The 22,989-nt window shown below is 43.3% G+C and overlaps 1 protein-coding gene across 3 annotated transcripts in view; it reads left to right on the top strand.

Moving 5' to 3' along the window:
- The window catches only part of LOC121576585 (protein FAM107B), a 29,328-nt gene extending 7,601 nt beyond the window's left edge, over window positions 1-21,727 (top strand). The window contains exons 2-5 of one of the 3 annotated variants that reach the window (XM_041889831.2): window positions 1,268-1,386; window positions 5,052-5,226; window positions 7,548-7,704; window positions 20,674-21,727. In XM_041889831.2, coding sequence (XP_041745765.1) covers window positions 5,099-5,226; window positions 7,548-7,704; window positions 20,674-20,793 — 405 coding nt within the window. In that variant the 5' untranslated portion in view covers window positions 1,268-1,386; window positions 5,052-5,098 and the 3' untranslated portion in view covers window positions 20,794-21,727. The other 2 variants (XM_041889829.2, XM_041889830.2) reach the window with 2 other exon arrangements.
- The last annotated feature ends 1,262 nt before the right edge of the window (window positions 21,728-22,989 follow it).

Consider the following 22,989-nt stretch of genomic DNA (forward strand, 5'->3'; position numbering starts at 1 on the left):
GAGAGAAGCACGAGATTGAACTTTCTAGAGTTTTCCCTGTTACTTAACTTTATCAACATTTCCCTTTTACTGTGGCAATTGTGATGAAATCAATGCAGTATTAGCCACTTTCAATGCAACATACCGAAACAAAATGAACTATGCAAGAGATTTTGTTGTAGGCATAACGCATCAGTAGGATTCTATTGCATTGACACGCACGACTCAGCCCGTACTCTACACAGACCGGTGCAGCATAACCAATCAGAGCTGCAGTAGACCTATATACAAATAGACCATTGCCATATATGGATCTCTGCCATTTACTTTGAACTGAACTGTGTTTACAGCATGAGCTGTCATGAGTAGATGCACTTGTTTTGAGATCAAAGCGAGAGCTGCATGTAGCCATGTGTGCACATTTGTTCATATCCTTTGCTAGTTAGTGCGTTATTAGCCCAGTTATAGAAGTCAGCAATTGCTTCCTACAAGAGCACAAAACGTGTTAATTTCTCGACATCTTTGAAAAGCGAGTCAGGTAAACAGCTTTTCTTTTTCTTAAAGGGCAGTGTTGTATTTTGAGACAGGCTTGAATAGGCTAAGTAGCCAATAGAGGGTAGCATAATTTGCCTCATTCACTGTAATAATGGGACAGGAATAATAATGCATTTTATTTTGTACAGTGGTTTCTTGCATTAAACAACACAATATTTTCACCTTGTCTGAAGGACAAGTGGATAAACAGGTTAATGTCAAGCCCTGAATTTTTTTTATTTTTATTTTTTTAAGTCTCATGGAATGTAGGCCTACATTGAGCACCACACATTGGCTGCTTATGTAGGATGAATGATAGAACAGCTATTTCCATGTTAAAATGTTATGGGATGCATTTTCTCTATTGTTTTTTATGGTAGGCCACTGGTAGGCCTACATTAGGATCAAATAGCCACAGTAGCCTACTTGGCCGCTGTTAAAACTGTAACTTAAAGCGGGTACAGCCTCAGTGTTCACAGTAAATGCGCTGGAAGTTGCACTGAATTTTCATAACTTTCAAGTTTGCGCTCAGCAGACCTGAAATTTGCTCAGTGCCGGAAAGAAATTCTGGGAACATTGGTCACAGCTCTCTGAATGTCTGTCTGTCCCAGGCAAGAAGGGAGAGGACATGACATTTACATTTTAGTTATTTAGCAGATGCTCTTACAGTTAGTGAGTGCATACATTTTTTTTCATACTGTGTCTCCACACTCTAAAATGGCTTCCTTCCCTTGTATCCTTTCTAAAAACACAGGTAGATTTCCAGCACTATTTCATCAGTCAGGTCATGCCAGATGATTGATCATGAAGAAAAGGAGATGAGGAGAGGAAGTCACTTTAGAATATGAGATGCAGCCCGTCTGGGACTAGGGGGTGAGCCTGGGCCCTTTCAACCCCCTATGTCACTTCCTCTTCCCCTGGGGCAGAGAGGAAGTGGCGCAAGATGTGTTAAGCGAACGGATGCTTTCTCAATACCCCCAGCCTGCTTGCTCCACTACCCCCTGCTGCTCACACTAAAGGGTATTGCTTTTGATATACTCAGCAGCAACACACATACAAAGCATATACACACAGTACAGACATGCATACACACAAACACACAGTGTGCCCTGTTTACATGTACTGTATATCCGCGTATCACGCCTACACTGACACTCTTGCACACACACACTCACACCTAACACCCACACACTTACATAGACACACTCGCACATACCCACCCACCACTTATGCTGCTGCCAAACTGTTTACTATTATTATTGATCCTGCTACCCGTTATGTTCCCTTATTCCCTGCCTATATGTACATATCTACCCCAATACTCCAGTATCCCTGCACATTGTAAATTTGGTACTGGCACTGACCATGTATATAGCTTCCTCTCTTATTTCTTGTGTTTTTTTTCTTATTAGTTATACTTTTTTGATATTGAATACTGCACTGTTGAGTAGCGCTTGTAAGTTAAGCATTTCACTGTACTTGTGCATGTGACCTAAAACTTGAACACACACTGCATATTGCCTTCATGTGAAATACACAGGACTAATGTTTGATTTATGACAATCAAACATTTTTACCCCCACGGGGTGTAAAACACAATAATGTTTTCTGTCTCACATAATGAGAACTAAATTACGTCTTAATGTTTTCCTTTGTCTACTGTTCCTCTCTGAAAACATGCAAATGTGCAGTACATCTGGCCCTCATTGAGAAAAAGATCAGTCAAAACGTGTGGGAGACATGGTTGTTTATCCACCTCTTTGTTATGTAACTGGCTCTTTGTTCTTCTCTGGGTTGTGAGGAAGCGGCGACCTCTAGTGTTGAGATATAAACATTACAGCTCTCCTCAGTGTGCTTGTTTTGAATGGTCCGTACCAGGAATGGGCAACTTTGATGGGGGTGGGGGCCACAACAAATCTGAAAGCATCATTAGTGGCCGCAGTTGCGCCGCCAATCCCCCAACCACCTGTCACCAACCGCCCTTAGTGAGTGAGAATGATTAACAAAATCAACAGGTGCCCCCCCAGGGCATAATTCGACCATAATTACTAAAAGTTCAGATAGCTGGCCATTAGACTAATTTACCAATCTAAAAAATGTTAGCTGACATGGGCTAATTGAGTGACTATCAGTGACTGACATAACAAGAGAAACTGCTGATGCACAACCAAATATCGAAATTGCACCTTGTGTATTCTACTACTCTAACTCGCAACAGTAAATTGAGACCCAGACTTGTCGATACAGTATTACAGCTCCATGCTCGCTGTTTCCCAGTGTTGGTGATATTAAGACTCTCGTTGTTGTATCTTCAAAACATAGGTCTACACGCAGACTAAAAATGCAATTTATAAATTTCCAATTAAGAAAATAATTATAGTATGTAGCCTAGCAGGCCTATATCTCAGATGGGGTGTTTTTGGCCTTGTAGTCTACGCTGCACGATGATGATGAACAAATCATGAGAATGCTTCCTATGTCATAGTCTATGAAATGTTACCACTACCTAAGTAATACACACAGTTATAAAATCACATTTTGGTGCTTTTGGCCTACTTCCAAAAGCCATTCGTAAACGCACCTATTCTTGGAATGCGGTTAATTACACTCCTGGCTGACCTTTAAACTCCTGAGAAAGAGACAAGCTTTGTCATAAGTTATTTAACGTTGTAAACAGTTTCTAGGTCAATTGTTAAAATATTAACTGTGTGTGTGAGGGGACGCCGTGTACAGTGCATTCGGAAAGTTTTCAGACCCCTTCACTTTTTCCACATTTTGTTACATTACAGCCTTATTCTAAAATGGATTACATTTGTTTTTGTTTTTAGAAAGTTTGTTAGATTTCCTGTTGTTTGTCAAAATTATTTGACGCGTTCTAACCGGTCTTATGCGTAAATGTGTTACCGGTTGAAGTGTAACTTTTTACAACTTCTTATAATGAAAGGACAATGGGTTGGATGAGACGGTGGTTTGCGCAGTCAGATGGAACAGAGTAAATAGGCATTTTAATGTCATAGATTTAGCCGGTGGTAACTTGCGGAATAGACACCAGCTGGAATGCAGTTTTATCCAATCAGCATTCAGGATTAGACCCACCCGTTGTATAATATCGTTATGCAGACTGTCTGTGTCGTGATTACCATATAAATAGTTTTCATGCAATGCAAATGTAAAGTACAATACGAAGATTTACATTTACATTACATTTTAGTCATTTAGCAGACGCTCTTATCCAGAGCGACTTACAGTTAGTGAATACATATTGTTTTTATACTGGCCCCCCGTGGGAAACGAACCCACAACCCTGGCGTTGCAATCGCCATACTCTATCAACTGAGCTACATCCCTGCCGGCCATTCCCTCCCCTACCCTGGACGACACTGGGCCAATTGTGCGCCGCCCATGAGTCTCCCGGTCGCGGCCGGCGGCGACAGAGCCTGGATTCGAACCAGGATCTCTAGTGGCACAGTTAGCACTGCGATGCAGTGCCTTAGACCACTGCGCCATTTGATATGATAATATGGAATTGTCTCCAAGGGGAAATGGTCTTAGACGAACGCATACAGATACTGTACATATTACCCATACATTGTACATTAATTTGGTGGCTACATGAAATTGTACTCTGATGATCTATATATATTATCAAATCTATGTAGGACTAATGGAAAATGCGTAACCTTATATTTGGATATTCAAATCAGTTTGTGAGAAATTAGAATAGGTAATGGGAGTACTCCCTGTTTGATTTTATATCTGATTAGCTTAGGGACTGTATTGTATGTGTGTAATCAAGTAATTCCATCTCTGAATGGCATTTTAAATGCAGTATATCCATATAAAGAAGGTGATATTTTGATGGATATAGGCTAGTTGTTGCCAGCAGTATCTGTGAGACCTGTGAGCATCGCCGGCACTAGCCTTTTGGGGGACCTAAGTGAGATTTGGTTGGGGGCCCCTCACCTTACGGCAAAACGTTTGAGTGGCCGCCCTCTTGACGGTGGAGGGAAGAATTTTAGTTTTAACTACACATTTACCATGGGTCATAGAGAACATTTTGCAGTTTTAAAGCATATTTTCTGCAATTCTACACATTTTGTAACGACTTATGCCATGTTAATATGATATCGGATTGAGAATGACTAACAAAATCAATGGGGGCCCCTTGGAGGTCAGGGTCCCTGGGCACGTGCCCTGTGTGCCCGGTCGGTATTCGGCCATAAGGGACCGCTTATGTCACTTATGCTTGGAACCAGCCCAGCCTGGAGAATAGAACAATCCTCTGGTGGAAGGGAATGATTATGTAACTCCAGATTCAGTAGTGGGGGTCATAATGTCTGGGTGCATTAAACAGATGGATGTCTCGATAGCATCTTGACACCAGGCCATCCTCCAAAAGTCTTCGCCTCACTGTGGTTGTGTTTGTGTGTGAGAGAGCCTGTATAGTTGACCTTTTACAGTGTGTAAATGAATCAATGAATTGAGATGTATAATAAATTATTAATAACATAATGAATCCTCTCTTCTCCCCTCGTAAGATCGGTGTGTGGACCCAAGTCTGTCTCTGTCTCGGGGCAGGAGTGTGATGGCTGAGCCGGACTATCTGGAGGGGGACTATGAGGAGATGATCAAACCCAAGAAGCTGTTGAACCCAGTCAAGGGCTCCAGAAACCACCAGGACCTCCATCGAGAACTCATGATGAACCAGAAGATGTGAGGGGACTGGGGACAACACTGGGGCAACACACACTTCACCTCTCATTTTCCCCCTCCATTTCTCCTGCTACTTCTACATTTTATTTCCCAGTTGTCTATACCCTGATCCTCGTCTTACTCAAGAGGGAAACTGTAAACAAGTTTCTATTCATACAACACCAGTTTATCTTCCTTTGACTGACCCAACGTGGGCATATCACTGTGTTATGGTAGACATAAATCCTGGCTCGGACCGAGGATGGATGAGATCCAAGTCATTCATGAGGTTGATATGAACAGTATATAACCCTGGCGTTCAACTCTGCACACAGACTTTATTGATCTGTCAAAGGTTTATCCTTGCCTACTGTTTCTGTTTATAATCCAGTGTTTGGGTTGTTTTCCGTCTATTGGTTAAGGTTAGGGTTGAGGGTTGAGTCAGCTGATCCTGGATCTGTTGTTAGAAGTGTGTGACTGTGTGCTAATGCAGCGTGTTGCTATGCTATTACATCGTGTATTGGGGGTACCCCCGTGGGCGAGTACAGTACGTTATGTAAATGCATGAAAATATAAAAATAGTATTTACTGCTAGAATATAATAAAACTGCACTTACTGCATGTAAAGGTTCCTCCTGCCTGAACACTTTCAATATTATTATAGCAATACAAGCACGCAACAATCTTTTTTTTACAATCTTGTTTCCAGTGAAAAGTTCTGCACTGAGCGGGTGGGTAAAATAAATGGATGGGTCTTGGTGAATTGAGAAAAAAGATTTTTGGCTGAATGTTTTTGTAATACCTTGAGTTGCCACTTGGGAAAATGTAAATTAAAGAATGGACCGTGGCAGCAATTCACACTGGTTATGCGTGCATGCTCGTGTGCTTGCATGCATGACTGTGTGTGGCTTTGATTGAAAGCATCAGTGCTGAGGCTCAAATAGTGTATTTTCTCATGCTGAATGGACAAATGCCCAAAGCCTTGTTGCTTGTTGTTATGCTATATATAAGCACACAGTGTGTACTGTTGACAGCTGTTACGTCACTGTGCCCTGTCTGTTAGCACCCTGCACAGAACCATGTGGATTATGGGCATGAACACAGAACTCTGGAGTATGAAGGGAGGCAAGAAAGGAGAGGTGGGAAAGGGTGAGAGGGGGAACTTGAGAGAAGATTTTCCCCCCGTGCTATGTCTTTCAATGTTGCTTTCTGTGCTATATAGCCTCTCTCTTTATTTAGATCTTAAAGCATAGAGATGTTTTGACTGGGTTTTAGTATTCTCTGTGGAGATGAGGAGAAAGAAGAAGATGTAGAGGAAAGTTGGGGGAGAGGAGGATGGAGAGAAGTGTTTTAGTTTAAAGTGGATTAGTCATGGTGATGATGAGAGCGAGGGATGGTTTAGAGAGAGAGATGGAAAGGAAGGCTATGTAAGGAGGATTAGGGAAAGGGGATACCTAGTCAGTTGCACAACTGAATGCATTCAACTGAAATGTGTCTTCTGCATTTAACCCAATCCCTCTGAATCAGAGAGGTGCGGGGAGCTTCCTTAATCGACGTCCACGTCATCAGAGCCCAGGGAGCAGTTCTTGTTGGGGGTTAACTGCCTTGCTCAAGGACAGAACGGCAGATTATTACACCTTGCCGGCTCATGGATTCGAACCAGCGACCGTTCGGTTACTGACCCAAAGCTCTTAACAACCGCAATGCTACACCATCCCCCACAGAGAGTCTCTTACTCTTCCCTAACTACCTATGTTCTAACTGTAACACACACACACACATGCACAAAGTAGAGACTGTTAGAAACACATATTTTAGACGTGTATGCATCTAACCTCTTTAGAAATCACTTACTCGGGTCAGGCAGGAAAAAATGGTCAGATAACTAAACATTCCTCACTCATTATATAGACATTTATAGTTTTATAATGAATGGAGGAGGTGCTTTTAGATCTCTAACACCCAATTTTCCTGTTTTGGCCTACTGAACAACATTTTAAGGAGAAACTAGGACATTAAGTAATGTAATTGGATACAACATTTATTAGTTATAAAGGCAACAAGAGTTCTGATAGACGGTAATATTGTGGTCATCCCACTAATGGGTGTTTGTACTCAGATGGCCCTGTTCTCCGTTTTAATATTGAAATCATAAAACCCCCAACTTGACACAGTTGCGTAACAACAAAATGGAAACACCTATTTCATCAATGTCATGTCAAATCTAGCAGAAGGGGACAGCTCAAGCCACTTCTCAGAATTTGGAGTAAAAGAAAGGGAGAGCTATATTATGAAAGAGGATGTTTGTACTAACAGGTCCTGTGATTGGTTGTTTCTCCTAGGGGCCTGGCTCCCCAGAACAAGCCGGAGCTCCAGAAGGTTTTGGAGCAGAGGAAGAGAGAACAGGTTCTCAAGGCCCAGAGGGAGGAGCAGGAGGCCCACACCAAGAGGAGTGACCTGGAGATAGAATTAATGAAGAGACAACAGAAACTAGAACAGGTAAACACACATTTACAAACAAATGTAAACCTACAGGTAACTGCCAAAATAATGGAAACACTTGAGTAAATTAGGGATACAAAGTATATTGAAAGCAGGTGCATCCAGACAGGTGTGGTTCCTGAGTTAAATAAAGGTCCAATGCAGCTGTTTTTATCTCTATCAAATAATTTCTGGGTAACAAATAAATACCTTACTGTGATTGTTTTCAATTAAAATGGTCAAGAAAAACATAATCGCTTCTTAGCAAAGAGCAATTTCTCAAGCAAGAATTTTGCTCGGACTGTCTGGGAGTGGTCTGAGTGGGAAAGGGAAAACAAGCTTTTATTGGCAGAGAGGTTTGGAACTATCTTATTGGTCTATTAAGTAATTTATCGCCTGGAGACATCACCAGGCAGGCCAAAACTCCATCCCACCAAAACAGGCTGAAATGTATTTTCAAACAGCTCTTACACGAAAAGGGCATTATCATAATTTTCACACCTCAAGGTGTGGAAATATATGTAAAACACAGCAAAATCACATTTGACTGCACTGTGCCTTTTAAGCAATTAACATCCCATCATGCTTAGGGTAATGTATAAAAATACTGGGCAGGCCATTATTTTGGCTATCGTGGCTATGCCCACATAGGATGACAATGTCCCCATCCACAGGGCACGAGTGGTCACTAAATAGTTTGATGAGCATGAAAACGATGTAAACCATATGCCATGGTCGTCTCAGTCACCAGATCTCAACTCAATTGTACACTTATGGGAGATTCTGGAGCAGGGCCTGAGACAGCGTTTTCCACCATCAACAAAACACCAAATTATGGAGTTCCTCGTGGAAGAATGGTGTCGCATCCCTCCAATAAATGAAATCAAATGTCATTTGACACATGCGCCAAATACAATGGGTGTAGACCTTACAGTGAAATGCTTACTTACAAGCCCTTAACCAACAATGCAGTTTTAAGTAAAAAATAGATATGTTAAAAATAACAAATAATTAAAGGGCAGCAGTAAAATAACAGTAGGGAGGCTATATACAGGGGGTACCGGTTAGTTGAGGTAAATGAGGTAATATGTACATGTGGGTAGACTTAAAGTGAGTATGCATAGATAATAAACAGAGTAGCAGCAGTGTAAAAGAGGGGGTGGGGTGGAACTTTTTGAGGATCTGAGGACTCATGCCAAATCTATTCAGTCTCCTGAGGGGGAATAGGCTTTGTCGTGCCCTCTTCACGACTGTCTTGGTGTGTTTGGACAATGATAGTTTGTTGGTGATGTGGACACCAAGGAACTTGAAGCTCTCAACCTGTTCCATTACAGCCCTGTCGATGAGAATGGGGGCGTGCTCAGTCCTCTTTTTTTCCCCTGTAGTCCACAATCATCTCCTTTGTCTTGATCACGTTGAGGGAGAGGTTGTTACCCTGGCACCACATGGCCAGGTCTCTGACCTCCTCCCTATAGGCTGTCTCATTGTTGTCGGTGATCAGGCCTACCACTGTTGTGTCATCTGCAAACTTAATGATGGTGTTGGAGTCGAGCCTGGCCATGCAGTCATGAGTGAACAGGGAGTACAGGAGGGGACTGAGCACGTACCACTGAGGAGCCCCCGTGTTGAGGATCAGCGTGGCAGATGTTGTTACCTACCCTTACCACCTGGGGGCGGCCGTCACAGTTCCAGACACTTGTAGAATCTATGCCAAGTAGGCTTGGGCAATATACTGTTTATACTGTATACTGGGGTATTTCAAAATACAGAGGGTATGATTTTCAATACCATGAAAAAATATATATACTTTTATTTTGGGGGGGGTTGGGGGTGCGTGCTACACCACTACTTATAACTATAAGTTAAGTATTACTATAAGAAATCTAAGACGTCAAATAAATTCTATCCAGCTCAGGGCTCCAGCTATGCATTTGGTTTGCTAACTTGCTGGCTAAGTGGCTAGATACAGCAGATACATTCAATCCCCTCCTCTATCAAGATCCCTGTTGCCTAAATAGTTTTGTAAATAGAAAAACAAAATACCCCGGTATGGTACAGAAATGGTATGACTGTATGAAAATCTGGATATCCCCTAACCCTAATGCCAAGGTGCATTGCAGCTGTTCTGGCTCGTGGTGGCCCAATACTTTATGAAGACACTTTATGACAGTGTGAGAAATCAAATCAAAACTCAAATCAAAGTTTATTGGTCTCGTACACAGATTTGCAGGTGTTATGTCAGGTGCAGCAAAATGCGTATGTTACAGCTCCAACAGTGCAGTAGAATGTCTCGCAAATACAATACACAAATAATAAAAATAGAAATCTAAACAACAAATCAAGAAATAACAATCCATATATTTGTGAGCATGTGTGAGAATCCAGAATATAAGTATGTGGTGTGTGTATAGATAGTATATCATTTGGAAAATAAAATGGTATATACAGCAGTAGATATATTAGGATGAGCTACATTGAGAATAGTGTTCAGACCCCTTGACTTTTTCCACATTTTGTTACGTTACAGCTTATTCAAAACTTTTTAATTTTTTTATACTCATCAATCTACACACAATACCCCATAATGACAAAGCGAAAACAGGTTATTAGAAATGTTTGCAGATTTATTGAAATTAAAAACAGAAATACCTTATTTACATACAGTAAGTATTCAGACCCTTTGCTATGAGACTCGAAATTGAGCTCAGGTGCATCCTGTTTCCATTGATCATCCTTGAGATGTTTCTACAACTTGATTGGAGTCCAAATTCAATTGATTTAACATGATTTGGAAAGGCACACACCTGTCTATATAAGATCCCACAGTTGACAGTGCATGTCAGAGCAATAACCAAGCCATGAGGTCGAAGGAATTGTCCAAAGAGCTCCGAGACAATTTTGTCGAGGCACGGATCTGCGGAAGGGTACCAAAAAATGTCTGCAGAATTACATTTACACTACATTTTCGTCATTTAGCAGACGCTCTTATCCAGAGCGACTTACAAATTGGTGCATTCACCTTATGATAGCCAGTGGGACAACCACTTTACAATAACAATTTTTGGGGGTGGGGTAAGGGGGGGTAGAAGGATTACTTTATCCTATCCCAGGTATTCCTTAAAGAGGTGGGGTTTCAAATGTCTCCGGAAGGTGGTGAGTGACTCCACTGTCCTGGCGTCGTGAGGGAGCTTGTTCCACCATTGGGGTGCCAGAGCAGCGAACAGTTTTGACTGGGCTGAGCGGGAACTGTGCTTCCGCAGAGGTAGGGGGGCCAGCAGGCCAGAGGTGGATGAACGCAATGCCCTCATTTGGATGTAGGGACTGATGTGAGCCTAAAGGTACGGAGGTGCCGTTCCCCTCACAGCTCCGTAGGCAAGCACCATGGTCTTGTAGCAGATGCGAGCTTCAACTGGAAGCCAGTGGAGTGTGCGGAGGAGCGGGGTGACGTGAGAGAACTTGGGAAGGTTGAACACCAGACGGGCTGCGGCGTTCTGGATGAGTTGTAGGGGTTTAATGGCACACGCAGGGAGCCCAGCCAACAGCGAGTTGCAGTAATCCAGACGGGAGATGACAAGTGCCTGGATTAGGACCTGTGCCGCTTCCTGTGTAAGGCAGAGTCGTACTCTCCGAATGTTGTAGAGCATGAAACTACAGGATCGGGTCACCGCCTTGATGTTAGCGGAGAACGACAGGGTGTTGTCCAGGGTCACGCCAAGGCTCTTCGCACTCTGGGAGGAGGACACAACGGAGTTGTCAACCGTGATGGCGAGATCGTGGAACGCGGCAGTCCTTCCCTGGGAGGAAGAGCAGCTCCGTCTTGCCGAGGTTCAGCTTGAGGTGGTGATCCGTCATCCACACTGATATGTCTGCCAGATATGCAGAGATGCGATTCGCCACCTGGTTATCAGAAGAAGGAAAGGAGAAGATTAATTGTGTGTCGTCTGCGTAGCAATGATAGGAGAGGCCATGTGAGGATAAGACAGAGCCAAGTGACTTGATGTATAGCGAGAATAGGAGAGGGCCTAGAACTGAGCCCTGGGGGACACCAGTGGTGAGAGCAGGTGGTGCGGAGACAGATTCTCGCCACGCCACCTGGTAGGAGCGACCTGTCAGGTAGGACGCAATCCAGTGAGCCGCGCAGGAGATGCCCAACTCGGAGAGGGTGGAGAGGAGGATCTGATGGTTCACAGTATCAAAGGCAGCAGATAGGTCTAGAAGGACAAGAGCAGAGGAGAGAGATTTAGCTTTAGCAGTGCGGAGAGCCTCCGTGACACAGAGAAGAGCAGTCTCAGTTGAATGACCAGTCTTGAAACCTGACTGGTTTGGATCATGAAGGTCATTTTGAGAGAGATAGCAAGAGAGTTGGCTAAAGACGACACGCTCAAGAGTTTTGGAGAGAAAATAAAGAAGGGATACTGGTCTGTAGTTGTTGACATCGGAGGGATCGAGTGTAGGTTTTTTGAGAAGGGGTGCAACTCTCGCTCTCTTGAAGACGGAAGGGACATAGCCAGCGGTCAAGGATGAGTTGATGAGCGAGGTGAGGTAAGGGAGAAGGTCTCTGGAAATGGTCTGGAGAAGAGAGGAGGGGATAGGGTCAAGCGGGCAGGTTGTTGGGCGGCCAGCCATCACAAGTCGCAAGATTTCATCTGGAGAGAGAGGGGAGAAAGAAGTCAAAGCATAGGGTAGGGCAGTGTGAGCAGGACCAGCGGTGTCATTTGACTTAACAAACGAGGATCGGATGTCGTCAACCTTCTTTTCAAAATGGTTGACTAAGTCATCCACGGGGGGATTCAGCAGGGAGGAGAAAGTGGCAAAGAGCTTCCTAGGGTTAGAGGCAAATGCTTTGAATTTAGAGTGGTAGAAAGTGGCTTTAGCAGCAGAAACAGAGGAAGAAAATGTAGAGAGGAGGGAGTGAAAAGATGCCAGGTCCGCAGGGAGTCTAGTTTTCCTCCATTTCCTCTCGGCTTCCCGGAGCCCTGTTCTGTGAGCTCGCAATGAGTCGTCAAGCCACGGAGCAGGAGGGGAGGACCGAGCCTGCCGGGAGGAGAGGACATAGAAAGTCAAAGGATGCAGAAAGGGAGGAGAGGAGGGTTGAGGAGGCTGAATCAGGAGATTGGAGGGAGAAGGATTGAGCAGAGTGAAGAGATGATAGGATGGAAGAGGAGAGAGTAGCGGGAGAGAGAGAGCGAATGTTGCGACAGCGCATTACCATCTGAGTAGGGGCAGAGTGAGTAGAGTTGGAGGAGAGCGAGAGAGAAAAGGATACAAAGTAGTGGTCGGAGACTTGGAGGGGAGTTGCAGTGAGATTAGTAGAAGAACAGCATCTAGTAAAGATGAGGTCAAGCGTATTGCCTGCCTTGTGAGTAGGGGGGGACGGTGAGAGGGTGAGGTCAAAAGAGGAGAGGAGTGGAAAGAAGGAGGCAGAGAGAAATGAGTCAAAGGTAGACGTAGGGAGATTAAAGTCACCCAGAACTGTGAGGGGTGAGCCATCCTCAGGAAAGTAACTTGTCAAGCTCATTGATGAACTCTCCAAGGGAACCTGGAGGGCGATAAATGATAAGGATGTTAAGCTTAAATGGGCTAGTGACTGTGACAGCATGGAATTCAAATGAGGAGATAGACAGATGGGTCAGGGGAGAAAGAGAGAATGTCCACTTGGGAGAGATGAGGATTCCTGTGCCACCACCCCGCTGACCAGATGCTCTCGGGGTATGCGAGAACTCATGGTCAGACGAGGAGAGAGCAGTAGGAGTAGCAGTGTTTTCTGTGATAATCCATGTTTCCGTCAGCGCCAAGAAGTCGAGGGACTGGAGAGTAGCATAGGCTGAGATGAACTCTGCCTTGTTGGCCGCAGAACGGCAGTTCCAGAGGCTGCCAGAGACCTGGAATTCCACGTGGGTCGTGCGTGCAGGGACCACCAGGTTAGAGTGGCAGCAGCCACGCGGTGTGAGGCGTTTGTATAGCCTGTGCGGAGAGGAGAGAACAGGGATAGACAGACACATAGTTGACAGGCTACAGAAAATGGCTACAATAATGCAAAGGAGATCGGAATGAAATGAACTAAACATCTGGGAAAGCGAGAGAGCGGGGCCTCCCTCACTTACGTTTCACTGAAACACTCAAATATAACTCTCCCAACTTCCACTTTAGAAATTATAATTGTTGTAAACTACAGCGGTTCAATGTTTTCTAGGAATAGACTAAATTTTTTATTTTTTATTTTTTTTGCGGGGGTGGGGATGGATCAGCTTAATATTGCAGATAGATTGTATCTTCTATCAATGTAATTGTCTGCATCACTTCCAATCCCCCATGTTTTTTTAATTTTTTATATATACAGTGGGGAAAAAAAGTATTTAGTCAGCCACCAATTGTGCAAGTTCTCCCATTTAAAAAGATGAGAGAGGCCTGTCATTTTCATCATAGGTACACATCAACTATGACAGACAAATTGAGAAAAGAAAATCCAGAAAATCACATTGTAGGATTTTTAATGAATTTATTTTCAAATTATGGTGGAAAATAAGTATTTGGTCACCTACAAACAAGCAAGATTTCTGGCTCTCACAGACCTGTAACTTCTTCTTTAAGAGGCTCCTCTGTCCTCCACTCGTTACCTGTATTAATGGCACCTGTTTGAACTTGTTATCAGTATAAAAGACACCTGTCCACAACCTCAAACAGTCACACTCCAAACTCCACTATGGTCAAGACCAAAGAGCTGTCAAAGGACACCAGAAACAAAATTGTAGACCTGCACCAGGCTGGGAAGACTGAATCTGCAATAGGTAAGCAGCTTGGTTTGAAGAAATCAACTGTGGGAGCAATTATTAGGAAATGGAAGACATACAAGACCACTGATAATCTCCCTCGATCTGGGGCTCCACGCAAGATCTCACCCCGTGGGGTCAAAATGATCACAAGAACGGTGAGCAAAATCCCAGAACCACACGGGGGGACCTAGTGAATGACCTGCAGAGAGCTGGGACCAAAATAACAAAGCCTACCATCAGTAACACACTACGCCGCCAGGGACTCAAATCCTGCATTGCCAGACGTGTCCCCCTGCTTAAGCCAGTACATGTCCAGGCCCGTCTGAAGTTTGCTAGAGTGCATTTGGATGATCCAGAAGAGGATTGGGAGAATGTCATATGGTCAGATTAAACCAAAATATAACTTTTTGGTAAAAACTCAACTCATCGTGTTTGGAGGACAAAGAATGCTGAGTTGCATCCAAAGAACACCATACCTACTGTGAAGCATGGGGGTGGAAACATCATGCTTTGGGGCTGTTTTTCTGCAAAGGGACCAGGACGACTGATCCGTGTAAAGGAAAGAATGAATGGGGCCATGTATCGTGAGATTTTGAGTGAAAACCTCCTTCCATCAGCAAGGGCATTGAAGATGAAATGTGGCTGGGTCTTTTAGCATGACAATGATCCCAAACACACCGCCCGGGCAACGAAGGAGTGAAGCTTCGTGAAGAAGCATTTCAAGGTCCTGGAGTGGCCTAGCCAGTCTCCAGATCTCAACCCCATAGAAAATCTTTGGAGGGAGTTGAAAGTCCGTGTTGCCCAGCGACAGCCCCAAAACATCACTGCTCTAGAGGAGATCTGCATGGAGGAATGGGCCAAAATACCAGCAACAGTGTGTGAAAACCTTGTGAAGACTTACAGAAAACGTTTGACCTGTGTCATTGCCAACAAGGGGTAAATAACAAAGTATTGAGAAACTTTTGTTATTGACCAAATACTTATTTTCCACCATAATTTGCAAATAAATTCATAAAAAAATCCTACAATGTGTTTTCTGGGATTCTTTTTCTCAATTTGTCTGTCATAGTTGACGTGTACCTATGATGAAAATTACAGGCCTCTCTCATCTTTTTAAGTGGGAGAACTTGCACAATTGTTGGCTGACTAAATACTTTTTTTCCCCACTGTATACTCCCCTTTATTACTTTTCAACCCCACCATCCTTTCCCTACTTGGAGTAAATTAGTGAACAACAATGCCCAGGCGTCTACTTCCGGTCTATACTTACTATCTACACCTTATGGACAGAGTTCATTTTACAATAATTCTATTATATATATAGACTAGAATAGACTAACTTAGTTTATTCAGGAAGCTAACTTGGTACAGTATTCTTCCGTGAAAACCGTCCAGGGCACACCGATTCCTATGACGCCATAGCCAACTAGCATGCCAGGCTCCAATAACACGGTTTAGCACCAATACTCGGTTACAACAAACCGCCAGTGTGTTAACACGGCAAGCAGATTATTCGTGTCCGTGTCTAACGTTGTGTAAAGTTTTGGGTTAGTTTTGACAGTTTGAGTGAGTCCGTCGTCAACTTATTCAGCCAGTTAGTTAGCTAGAATAGTTAGCATACTAGCTAGCCATTGCTCTCTGCCAACGAAAAAAACCCTCTTCCCACGGCACGAACACACAGAGAGAGCCATGCTAACGTTAACTAGTCACCCATGTCCCGAATTCCCTTGAACGACTCTGGTTACCAGTATGTAAAAACAAAACACAAATGTAGGTTATAACTTACCCTTAGTAGCTACTGTTAGCCAGTTAAGTGCAAAGCTAGCCACTGAATCGATTCAGCCATTTCACGTCTGTTCGCTAGGTCGTTCCAGCTATTGTCTAGTTAGCTATCCAGGTAGCAACAAGCTAGCTACAATTAAAGGTCCCCAAGAACACAGCGGCCTTCATCATTCTTAAATGGAAGAAGTTTGGAACCACCAAGACTCTTCCTAGAGCTGGCTGCCCAGAGAAGGGCCTTGGTCAGGGAGGTGGCCAAGACCCCGATTGTCACTCTGACAGTGCTCCAGAGTTCCTCTGTGGAGATGGGAGAACCTTCCAGAAGGACAACCATCTCTGCAGCACTCTACCAATCAGGCCTTTATGGTAGAGCGGCCTGACGGAAGCCACTCCTCAGTAAAAGGCACATGACAGTAAAATGGCTACTGTTATTTTACTGCTGCTCTTTAAATATTTTTTACTTATCCATTTTTTACTTAACACTTATTTTTCTTAAAACTGCATTGTTGGTTAAGGGCTTGTAAGTAAGCATTTCAGTGTAAGGTCTACACCTGTTGTATTTGGCGCATGTGACAAATAAACTTGGATTTTGCCAAAAGGCACCTAAAGGACTCCCAGACCATGAGAAACAAGATTCTCTGGTCTGTTGAAACCAAGATTGAACTCTTTGGCCTGAATGCCAAGCCTCACGTCTGGAGGAAAACTGGCACCATCCCTACCATGAAGCATGATGGCCGCAGCATCATGCTGTGGGGATGTTTTTCAGTGGCAGGGACTGGGAGACTAGTCAGGATAGAGGGAAAGATTAACGGAGCAAAGTACAGAGAGATCCTTGATGAAAACCTGCTCCAAAGAGCTCAGGACCTCAGACTGGGGCGACAGTTCACCTTCCAACAGGACAACTACCCTAAGCACACAGCCAAGACAACACAGGAGTGGCTTCGGGACAAGTCTCTGACTGTCCTTGAGTGGTCCAGCCAGATCCCGGACTTGATCCCGATCGAACATCACTGGAGAGACCTAAATAGCTATGCAGCGACGCTCCCCATCCAACCTGACAGAGCTTGAGAGGATCTGCAGAGAACAATAGGAGAAACTCCCCAAATACAGGTGTGCCAAGCTTGTAGCGTCATACCCAAGAAGACTCAAGGTTGTAATCGCTGCCAAAGGTGCTTCAACAAAGTACTGAGTAAAGGGTCTGAATACTTATGTAAATGTGATATTTCCGTTTTGTATTTTTTATAAATTTGCAAAAATGTATAAATCACTGTTTTTGCTTAGTCATTATGGGGTATTGTGTGTGGATTGAGATAAAAATATTATATATATTTAGAATAAGGCTTTAACGTAAAAAAATGCGGAAAATGTCAATGGGTCGGAATACTTTCCGAATGCACTGTATACTGCAATTACACAGTGTGTAAACAACGGTATATAAACAGAATATTAGGTGACCAGCGTTCATTGACTCTATACATGGGGCATTAGTCTCAAGGTGCAGGGCTGAGTACTGGGCAGGTAGCCAGCTAGTGATGGCTGTTCAACAGTCTGATGGCCTGGCAATAGAAGCTGTTTCTCAGTCCCAGCTCTGATGCACCTGTACCGGCTCTGTCTGCTAGATGGTAGCAGAGTGAAAGAGCTCAACAAAGAGATAAGCAGAGAGTTGGGGAGCAGCACCCTGTATGGCAGCAGTTCTTACAGTACAATCAGAGCATGAAAGTCCTCATCCTGTTCAAGATAGTGTTTTGACCCACTTCAGGTCTTGTCCTTGTGGTGTGTACTGTGTGGGTCTCACATAGGGCTGTTACAGTGACCGTATTACCGCCACACCGGCGGTCACGAGACATGACGGCAGTCAAATTCCACGTGACTGTTTAGTCACGATAATTAGGCTTCTCCTAGCTCTGATGCAGCTGATGGTCATTAGTAGCCTACCAAACTTGCGAACTGCCTGGTACTCAGCACTCTATTGTCCCTCTAATCACTCTGACATCAATGCAAATGTAATCGAAATCTAATCCAGCACTTCATGAGAGCCCATGAGCTCATGTTTCGCAACATTTCTATAGGCTATGCAATTGCGTGAAAAACAGAGTTTTGATGGCCTCTATTAAAAAGAGGAGGATCCCATCAGCTTTCTTATTTCTCAACTTTCCTAATATTAAGCACATTGCTTCTCTTTACAACAGGAGTATAGCCTACCTGGCTGGCATGAAAATAATATGGAGGCGAAGAGAAAATGAACCACTTAAAAGCATCCTCCATTCACTATTTAAGTGCATAGATTACATGTATTTGTTCCCCCTGCCCCTGTTTCGAGACAGGTGCATGATGGTCCATTCTAAATCAAAACAAATTTCACACATATATTATTTAGTATATGTAAAGACAATATTAAATCAAGAATAGTCTGATGGGTGACAATAATAGCCTATCACTTGTGAATAATGCCCAGCTTGTGTGCAGTAAGGAAAACAGCGCATGCCTTTTTTATGCAACTTTTTAAAATCATAGTCCCACACCTCCTGTAGCCTAGCCCGTAGGCCTATATGTTTTAATAAGGTTAGTATCACAACTAAAGTGGCCAAATAACTTCTTAAAATTAACCACATGAATTCGCTTTACAACGGGTGTAGAGCCTAACTGGCATACATACACAGTACATGAGTTTCAAGTTTGGGGAAGATCATTTTCACCATAGAAAAGCACCTTTATAATAAAAGCATTACATGCATAATCGCATTTGCGGTCACTTTTGGGAATGGTGTTTTCCCGCTAATTAATTGCATTTTGGAACAGTTGCGCGTATAGCCTACTGCCCTGTGCGCATTGCTGTGCTTATAATGTGAAGAAGGCCCTGTGTAGCTCAGTTGGTAGAGCATGGCGCTTGCAACGCCAGGGTTGTGGGTTCGATTCCCACGGGGGGCCAGTAAGAAAAAATTTATGCACTCACTTAACTGTAAGTCGCTCTGGATAAGAGCGTCTGCTAAATGACTAAAATGTAAATGTAAAATGTAAGAAATAGCCTAATAGTTTATAAAAAAATTTAAGCAAAACTTTCTGATCTGCTGCATGAGCCTCATTTCTTAAAAAAGCTTATTTAGTGCTAGTGGTTGTATTAATTTGGGATCTATCACATCTCACAACTTTCCCAGACTATGTTTGGAATATTTCTTTCTCGCAAAGAATAGAATAGGTAAACTTTTGTAATATGGGGATAATAGATTGACGTAGGCTAGTGCTTTTGCTGTTCGTTAGGCCTACTCATCTTGTTAGCTGATGTAAATGCGGACAGTTCTTCCAACATCTTCAATATGCGCCTCGGAATTGGATAAGGACAGTCTGCAGTTGTGTCCCCGATGTGTCTGTCTTCACTTGTAGCCTGTGAGAAGGACCCGATCACGTGACGGGCATTGGCTAATAAGAATTGAGCTATCTGAGAGAGCCATGTGAGTGAGAGGTGCTTTGGGAGAAGGGAATTATAATTATTATATTCAGCCCAAGGGCACAATGGCCAATGGCCGCAAAAGGCATGGACTTTTTTAGGGGGCATTATGGCCACACAAAGGGGATGCCGCTGGGAAATTTGAGGCTTGTCAAATTGTGAATGAAAGACTGATGACGTGTGTGCAGCCTGTGCAAAAAAACTAAGCAGAGCTCATGGGACTTTTTTCAAATCATCATTAGTCACATCATGCAGCCTTAGAATGTATTACAAATCAAAACATATAGCCCAACGTTTGTATCTCAACTAAAGTTGCATAAATAACTCTAAATTAAGCATATAGGAGGACCAGTTTTATTTCTTAACCACTCAACACAGAATAGCCGAATGTATGCACTCCCTCAAATAGTTTGGAGAAAATATCCTTTCTATTTCATTCAGCTATGTTCAGTTGTATTCTTCATACTATAAATTAATATAAAATAATGCATCGGAATTCTAAGCTAATCTTGTCTGCTAAATTAACTAGTGTAGCCCATAGCCATATGGCATAGCCAGATCAGGGCCTAACAACATAAGGACAACTCAGATTATGCTATTCTGTTCTTCTGAAATGCACTACATTTTCTTTAGACCTGTTTTAAAACAAATAATGGATTTATTGTGATTGTGTAGGCTATATTACATGGATTTATTAGACTTTTTAAAATGTAGCAGTTCCAAAGGTTTGCATCAGTGGCTTGTAGGCTATGCGTGGAAGCCAGGAGATGCTAAATGTGTTTGTTAATTAACAGTCAATTACCATGGGACTGGCAGTTATTTGCTTGACAATCACCGGCTGACAAAATGTTATGGCCACTACAGCCCTAATCTCACACACAGATCACCCTGATACAATACTGGCAGCTCAACACACAACACACACACACACACACACAATGTACTTGTACTAACATTTAACCTAACATACTTCTCTGTCTGTGTGTTTAGCTGGAGTTGGACCAGCAGAAGGATGAGGAGGAGCAGGAGAACACCCCTGAGTTTGTGAAGATGAAGAGCAATCTGAGGAGGACCAAGCAGGAGGCTAATGGGGAGGAACGTACCACTTAGGGACCAGGGGGGGGGGGTGTGAGAGAGAAGGGGAGCGCAACTGTGAACATAGAGGTTTGTGTGTGTGTTTGTGCAGAGTCTATGGCACATGTCATCTGAGGTGGCCTTCCTGATTTCTCCGACCCTGTTGTCTGCCTACTAAAGACCACCAGTACTAGAGACCTCTTTTTCTGTCTGCTACAGCTCTCCCCTCACCTCAGGCAGAGACCAAGGAAACTTAACCACCTCAGCTTCTCTCACCAACAGACAGAGAGACTTTGCAGAGAAGAGAATCCCCTATAGAGACTACAGACTGCTTTGTCTGCCTACTATAGTACTCACATCATCCTCTCCACACAACACACAGACAGAGAGAGGAGACTTAACATGGACACAAAACACGGAAAATGCTACACGTGAAGGACCGCCAGCCAGCCAGTCTTCTTGGGAAGCCTGATGCAGGGACAAACAGAACCCACACAGAGTTTCCATTCCCTCTCTCTTGTCTGCCGCTCTCTCCGGCCACAGAAAGTTATCTTTCTGTTATTGTTGTTGTTTTCATTTTCAGAACCCAGAATAGAAAAGCGGACACTGGATGGACTCTTAAAGCTGTGTTTTGTAAAAATGCCAAATTAATGTGCTGTTGTTATTTATGTTTATGTTTGTAGTATTTTAGCCCTATGTAGGGAGTGCGAGAGATAGACATCTCAGTTTAGTTTTACAGCTTAGTGTGTGGAACCTGAACAGGACAGGATGAGTGTTTGTGTGAAAAAATACCCAGCTTACTTTTTTATTTTTTTATCTCCAACATGCCACTTCCCAGCTAATGCTATTTGAAGCAATACTAGAACCCCCTCCAAGTGCGAGAGTGGACTTTTCTTTCTATAATTATAATAATTTCTATATATTTTTCTTTTTGTATTAATAAAAGTTACATTAAATCAGTCTTACTTTGGATGTGAGGTCGACAGAGATGATGTTATAGACGATACTAGGAACTATGTGCACACGGGAGTCAAGTGTTCCAATAATTGTATTTGGTTCTTTGCTGCGTTCATGTGCTTCTCTGAAAATCTGATAGTCAGAAACGATTGACATGGAAACTCTGGATAAGACAACACGATCCTCTCCTCTGTTCCTCTGCAGACCCAACGTCTTCTTTTTAAATATATATAATGTAACATTTTAATACTCCTCTGCAATGTTCCCTCTAAAGCATTGATCACACCGACAGCGTCATTGCATCAATGCTGCATAACATTTTGCGCAGCTACGCAACTATACTGAATGCCGGTATCTACACGTGTTGTATCATCAAAAATGTGTCTTTTTGACACAACTGCTGACAGGTACTGGGACATAAACGCAATAAATGCTGCTTGGAGACAAGTGTCCACGCAGTGAGCTTCTTCTAGATGTGGCTAGCTAGCTAACCTAGCTAGCTAACCTAGCTAGCTAACCTAGCTAGCTAACCTAGCTAGCTAACCTAGCTAGCTAACCTAGCTAGCTAACCTAGCTAGCTAACCTAGCTAGCTAACCTAGCTAGCTAACCTAGCTAGCTAACCTAGCTAGCTAACCTAGCTAGCTAACCTAGCTAGCTAACCTAGCCAATGAAATGTGTGTGTGTGAGAGAGAGAAAGTCATATAAATTATGCTAGTTACTACCCCTGACAATTTGGCCAAATAATTGTGTGTGTGTGTGTGAGAAATAGTAATAGAAATGATGGTAGATAGTTATGCTAGGTGATGGTTTGGCTTATGTTCATGTCTATGTAGAAGAAGACTGTAGGAGGAAGTGGAGAGGAATCAGGGACTGGTATCAGAGCGAGCAGGGCAGAGAGGTCTGGGTCAGCAGCTTTAGGCCAGCGGCCTATCTTTCTTTTCTGGATCCATTCATTGTGCCTAGGGCAACAAGTGGCAATTTTACAGCCAGACCCTCTACGTCATCCACAAGTGTGACCACCTCCACCACCAGTGCAGCGAGACCATCTACGTCATCCACAAGTGTGACCACCGCCACCACCAGTGCAGCGAGACCATCTACAGTGGGGAGAACAAGTGTTTGATACACTGCCGATTTTGCAGGTTTCCCTACTTACAAAGCATGTAGAGGTCTGTAATTTTTATCATGGGTACAACTGTGAGAGATGGAATCTAAAGAAATTCACATTGTATGATTTTTAAGTAATTAATTTGCATTTTATTGCATGACATAAG

The sequence above is a fragment of the Coregonus clupeaformis genome, chromosome 11, assembly GCF_020615455.1.
Source record: "Coregonus clupeaformis isolate EN_2021a chromosome 11, ASM2061545v1, whole genome shotgun sequence".
Classification (NCBI taxonomy): domain Eukaryota; kingdom Metazoa; phylum Chordata; class Actinopteri; order Salmoniformes; family Salmonidae; genus Coregonus; species Coregonus clupeaformis.